The sequence below is a fragment of the Perkinsus marinus genome (assembly GCF_000006405.1).
Source record: "Perkinsus marinus ATCC 50983 genomic scaffold scf_1104296939842, whole genome shotgun sequence".
In the NCBI taxonomy this organism is placed as follows: Eukaryota; Perkinsozoa; order Perkinsida; family Perkinsidae; genus Perkinsus; species Perkinsus marinus.
The window spans coordinates 14,112-20,783 of NW_003213040.1; the positions used below are offsets into that span (position 1 = coordinate 14,112).

A 6,672-nucleotide genomic window follows, 5' to 3' on the forward strand; every position below is an offset into this window, starting at 1 on the left:
GGCGACATCTTTTTCATCTGGTCAGTCGATTACTATTCCGCATTTGCTCATGTCAGTGCTTCAGCAAAGATCCTTGCTGCCCCGCTCCCCTCGGACAACGATGGTAGTACGCACTTGACCTTGAGCAAGAACCTAGCTATTCTCTTCTTATCCTTCTTCAAAAGCTCCTTAAGGCCTTAGGACCTCTCTTAAGCCTTGTGACAAGGCTTAAGAGAGGTCCTAAGCTGGACAGTCCAGCGGGGTTAGGAGGGTGGTGAATCACCACTGGTGATCGTAGCAAAGTGGTGTTCAATGAATGCATGTAGTTTGAAAGTACGTTGTGCTAAAAAGGTAACTGGCATTCACCTTCCGGCTGCAGCCTAGCGAGCGGACCTGATATTTACCTTGAGCCAGATGGCTACGGTAATATATTATGCTGGGAATTGCTAATTGGCCAATTCCCTATGCCCTTCTGTTACTAAGTTGTTTCGTTGTCCGTTCACACAGTGGTAATCTCTACCATTATTCTCATCTCATCCATTTCCAAGGGTTCAACGGATGAGTGTTGTCTATAATAATGATCAACCATACCCTACAGTAGAGCACTGCCTGTAATCGGGCGCGAGTTCAATTCTGGGTCAGAGGAATTTTCTGAGAAGCGTATCATCACCATTCATGATCAATATGAATTTTCGATTCCTGGCAACTACCTCCCACTTTATGGAAAGTCTCGACAGAGGCTAGGGTCTACTCCAGAGGAAGTGATTCGATGGGCGAGCGAGCGAGCTCGGTCGCTCGCAGGTGCTTCAATAATCCGAGGATACCGAAGGAAAGTTATTAGTACCTGACAGTTTTTTTCCTTTCCTAGGATCTTTCGGTAGTCGATCCGTCGGGATATATGACCAGCACATTCTATCCTACATGCTCGTTGACTTTGAAGGTCATAATTTGTCGAGTAGCGCCTTGGGAGTTGTACATTGACAGCACAAGTGTAGTACTGAAGTCTAGGAAGATCCTGTTGGCCGTATTAATGGATAGAGGCGTAGGAACGCGTCATCGAGCGCAGGTCCTATCCTCAGTGTGAATGCTGGTTTGGCCATGTTATAGATGAGAGGCTTAGGAACGCGTCATCGAGCGCAGATCCTATCCTCAGTGTGAGTGTCGAGTTGGCCTATTGTCAATGAGAGGATTAGGAACGCGTCATCGAGCGCAGATCCTATCCTTGTGGGGAGAACCTAGTTTATCATATTGTTAGTGAGAGGTTCAAGAACGCGTCGGTAAAGCTGATCCCATCCTCAGTGAGAGTGTCTAGTTGACAAAGTTGTTAGCGAGAGGCTCGAGAACGCATCTTCGAGTGCAGATCCTATCCTCAGTGCGAGGTCCCAGTTGACGCTACTATTAGCGAGAGCCTCTCGCTGAGAGGCTTGGGATTTGGAATCCCAAGTAGGAAAAATATCCCTGAGCGGGGATCCAACCCCCAGTATGAGGATTCGGTGGGATTGAGTCAGCGAAAGAGTTTGTGTCGAAACTAGCACGTTGTAGGATACGTGCATAGCGGGAATGAGATCAAATATCGATCTAAATTTCCTTTCATATCTTTCACATATGCAAATCGATCTATCATCCTTACCATCTCTTAGTTATATCTGAATCTCCGTTCATCTCAATGGCCGGTGTCTTGCCACCTGAAACTTTCAAAGAGCTACCAGGAGCCGAATGTGCCATGTGACATAGTAGCGTCCGAGTAAATAAATCTAAACAAGCTATACACCATTCGAAAGCCCTTGAAAAGCTCTACAAGACAGACTATTAAAATATAAACAAACGCTATGTGTGATCGATAAAATTGATTAAAACATTTTTTAAGAAAAAATGACGGATGTGGGATTCGAACCCTCGGCCTCCACACCGAACCTAAAAAGTGGCGTGCAGACTAGGTAAAAGTGTAGACAAGGTAAAAATTTAAACAAGGTAAAAGTGGTGACTTTTTGAGTCTGCGAGCTATTACATGGTCGGACCATGATGGTCCCTAGCAAGGCTCTATTACAATCAGCGGCCAATCAGGACGTTGTAGATAGCATGGTTGCACAGCTGTACCTACGACACCAAAGAGCAGCAGCTGCGGAATGGGATGACTGGAGCCAGATCCGTACTGCCATCGAGAATATTCTCATAATCGACGCCCGGCCCGGAATGCGATACTCCTGTACTTGCTACGGTAGCAATGCTACCAATTCAAGCAAGCTAAGAAGACGAAGAAGACTTTTGACCACTCCTTAGGAGTAAAGCTGTTGGTCCAGGGACATCTCGGACCCTACCAGACTAAAGACCTTCTTAATTTCGGGCCGAAGTCGGTCGGACGGCCAAAGTAAGTAAGCGGTCCGATCGGACAGGGGAGGGCCTCACCATGAGGCACGGTAGTCGGTTGTCTCGCTCCGCCGTGTTTCAGGTACGACACAACGTCGGCCCTCGAGATCGATGACGCACATCGAGAACGAGGAGAGCAGATCGACAATAACATGGCACGAGGACCTCCCAATATGTCCAGACTACCGCAGCGCGCAAGGCGAATCGATACCAGCCGCATTACTTCGTCAACACCCGCACGAAGATCTTCCAGTAATGAGGCGAATAAGGTGTCTCTAAAGAGTAGATGCTCGCTTAATATTAAACAATGCAACGCCTCACACCGACCCGTTGCAGTCTCAGTCACTCAGCCTGAGTCCCAGCACTATTCAGGCGCTCATTCTTCCTCCCCTTCGAGCACAGAGTCACGTTCAGAGCCTCAGTCCCTGACAGGCGACGGCCCACAACCTGCTCAAATACAGCTATGTACAGGTGTGAGAAATAGCACGCAGTAGAAGTTATTACATCATATCAATTTTAGACCGTGATGAGAACATCTTCCAGGCTGGAGGTGACAACGACGTCGATATATCCTCAGAGGCTGATAACAAGTTGTTATTAACAATACACGACTGGGGGACGGTAGCTCGGCGACGGTTAGTCCGATCCAAATAAGCACACCCCCACTGAGGAAGAGGCTACGTAAGAAGATTCTTCTTAGAAGAAGCGGCCCGACTACCAACAGATGGAGTACGGAAGAACGGTGATGGTAAAACGGAGGCAATCCATCCCCAGTCCACTATGCGAGCCGCACCCGTGAGTGTTGCTCTTGCATGATAGTCAGTGCATGTGTCAGAAGTATACCTATCACTCAAAACTCTAGCCCGATTCATAGTCACAGCGATACTGGATCAATATGTTGAGTTCAAGTGCACTCACGCGCCGATGTGTATCACAGTCGAAAGAAATGGGAAGCGAATCGGGGGATCACTGTGTACTGCCGTTTAGTGGTGCGCAGGACATTCTCTAACATACACAATTGGAAAAGCGACGAGCACTAGATTTCTTGAAGCTCCGATGCCATATGGTAACCATCTATCAGCTCACCCGGGTGGTACTTGGACTCATGTGTAGTGGTGAATCCAAATTCATATGCCTATCGCCCTATGTCCTCCAGCCAGGCGTCAAGAGCAGTGTAGACTTAGGAACGAGACATCGTTCTCACCGCATACAACACACCCCCAGTAGTACCGTCTCTTCCTCGGTTGAAGCGAGGCTACTCAAGCAACCTTCAATTCACAATGCTCACGGGCGGTGATAGCCTTGCTGCATAATCGCAGCTGAGGTAGAGAGCCTACCTATCCATTAGAGGTAGATACTACGTCCTGAAGGAGGTCGAAGCCCGTGGCAACGAGGTATCTACGACATGCAGTCTTCACCCTGGTGACACATCATGAATATACTCAAACTGTGCGACACGAGGCTCCAAAATTTCGAGTAATCACCGCAAGGTCTGAAAAAGAAAGCGACACCCGCCGTTCCGACCCTTGCCAGATGTCGGGTATAAAGAGACTACCACACCGCGCGGCGCTGGCTACACCACATTAATATACGCCCTTCAAGATGTCGGCTGGAACTTAGCCGCTAAGAAAGGTCATGAATAACTGACGTATATATATATTTTGTACCCCAATCTACAACTTTTGGACTGTGCAAACTTATCAATGTAGCGGTACAACAACGTGAAGACCCCTATAGTATAGGACATATACTGGCCAGTTGTACGGCAGGCCTGCTTATAGAAAACCCGATCACAATATAATACACGTACATAATGATTCTGGTCAGTTTTATTGTTTGAACATCTGTCCACTATGGCTAATCGCACCCCTTCAAAGGATATGATAAATCGTCTTCGTCACTGGAGAAATACTGCTAAGAATGTTAACAGAGCAACCCAATTAGCTCTGCAGTTCTTCATGACTACTGTGGCCCGTGCGGTGTATTATTTCCAGAAGTATGAGCAGTTGCGGGCGACCGGGCAACTGCAGGGGACTACTCCTAAAGATGTAGACTCTTATTTTACTAGGCAGGATACGTTTGGAGAGTATTTCGAGTATGGTCTATGGCCGGACATCGCGGAGGAGGGTAGATTGAACGGTGATTTGTATCACCCAAAAGTGATGGTAGTGGTAGGGACTCCCTGGCAGGGAGTCCCTACCGCTAGAGACGATACAACTCCAGGGATCGAACTCAACTATTTACTGCTGATGAAACCTGGGAACGGTTGTATACGGTATACAGAAATGACGGGAATAGATTGAACAGTGCACAGTCTTGTTTCACAACTATATCTAGCAAGTACTCTTCAATGCAGGATATCCCGGATTACTTCCACACCTTTCTTGACAGGAGTAGATCCAGCTATTGGAGGGGAGGGAAGAACAACCAAGGTTTGTGGGACACGATTAAAAATGACAAATATAGTACACTAGCGGATAGCTTGACGAACCTTACGAATCGGAGAGCACCGCCGGATCTGTCGAGAGAGTTTGCTTTTAATGAAAGTGGCCTACAAAATGCGGGAAAATTAAATGACGAAATGAAGGGAAACTACGTTGAAGCTTTGGAGTCATTTGTCCTGATAGAGTTGGCCGAATTTACATCCATTCTGATTATATACATATAGCGGTTGTTATGCAAGGATGTAGGCAGAGTTATGGGACTAAACTGGATTCAATCGGGGATTATTTTATCCAAGTCGCGAATGACACATACAAGTTTGCAGATCCAAGGAAGGTCGAAAGGGGAGATAGAGGGATGACACTTATACATGGGAAAGCTCATGCTCTGCGATTGCAGAGCTAATAGACGGTGGTCAGTTAGTTGAACGTAAGAGTCAGTAGTTGCAGTTTATGAATAGTGCGTTTACGAGAGATAGGGATCCTTTACGAGAGTAGCGTCCTGGACACCAAACTTCTCAGGTTCCGCGGACTCGGACGAAACGCCTTCAACCACTTGTCGCCCGTTGATATACACGAGTTACACTTCCTGAGACCGGCTACGTAATACCAACAAAAAGCACCTGAAACTCGGCTACTAAAAATGTCGGACTTTGAAATACTCAGCATCCCAACAGCGGGAGCCACTACGGGGGAAAGACTACTGTCTTTGAGAAACGTAAGTAACCGTCCCTTGTTCGCAGTTCAAGCCATATAAAATAATTCATGACTTATTGTGGTAAACATTTTAGTTTCAGTTCCTCGATCACCATGTACCTTACAGAAACTGGCTGGCTAATAGCTTCGTACTCCAGGACCGGAAGGCCGTATTGAGCAAAATGAAACAGACCGCCAAGTGGATGATCGTCTTGAACATTCAAGAACCGCAACCATTCAATTGGATGCAACTCAACAATCACAAGGTAGTAAGACTATAAATCAATGAACAACCGAGGCTAAGAGTATGTACTCCTTTTAGCTACGAGCAATGGGGCATTAGAATACCAACGATTTCCGAAATATCGTGGAACTGGAAATAATAGGACTGATGAATGCTGTTTTTTCCAGATTAGGAGTCGAATTCGGATGCGCACGAGGAAACCTGCGAGTTTCAGCAACGAGCGGAGGCAGTCGGGAGCGGCGTTGGGTAAGCAACCCAAAGATCGCGCTAGCATGGGGAATGGAATCGAAGGTTGGGGACGACATGGTCATGGGAGAATTTCCATGACCGGGGATCGAACCCGGACATGAGATGCAATGCACTAAGCACGAATTGAACCCACATACCGGACATGAATGATAGATCCATGGAAGAGTTGCAGCGGCGGGGAGTTGAACATAGGTAAAGTGGAATGTAGTTGGCAGGAATCGAACCTTCGTATTGATCATGAATGATGATGATACGCTTGTCAGAAAATTCTTCTGACCGAGAATTGAACCCGCGCCCGATTACAGGCAGTGCTCTTCTGTAGGGTATGATAGGGTAGGGTACCCTCCTGGACAAGGTTCGTTTGAAGAAGGATGAGAAGAGAATAGCTACGTTGTTGCCCAAGGTAAAGTGCGTACTACCATCATTGTCCAGGGGGAGCGGGGCAAGCAGCAAGGTTTGCTAGCAAGCTTGAGGATTAAAAGAACATCAGAAGGGTGTTTCAAGTAGGGGTCATGTATGTAAAGGCTGGAGATATTATTTGCCGAGTTATGTTAGAGTTGCTTCATGCGAGGCGCCCAAAATATTTCGACAGGATCTGGTTGAATCTTGGGCCGAATATTGGAGAAGCATTACATTTCACTTTCAGTTGGAGCATAAGTTCGGCAGAAGTTGTGGAAATTCACACGTATGCAATCA

General features: G+C 46.9%; 2 protein-coding genes across 2 annotated transcripts; both read left to right on the forward strand.

The window, feature by feature from the left end:
• Positions 1 to 4,199: 4,199 nt before the first annotated feature.
• On the forward strand, positions 4,200 to 4,552 carry Pmar_PMAR022922 (hypothetical protein; the record flags this gene model as incomplete). Its single annotated transcript, XM_002782290.1, has 2 exons — positions 4,200 to 4,485; positions 4,536 to 4,552. 2 exons carry the CDS (start codon positions 4,200 to 4,202, stop codon positions 4,550 to 4,552), a joined length of 303 nt encoding a protein of 100 aa, XP_002782336.1.
• Positions 4,553 to 5,430: 878 nt separating this feature from the next.
• On the forward strand, positions 5,431 to 5,749 carry Pmar_PMAR022923 (hypothetical protein; the record flags this gene model as incomplete). The annotated part of the gene is made up of 2 exons (XM_002782291.1): positions 5,431 to 5,505; positions 5,585 to 5,749. Coding segments are annotated over 2 exons (240 nt in total), but the record flags the coding sequence as incomplete, so codon positions are not given.
• Positions 5,750 to 6,672: the final 923 nt, after the last annotated feature.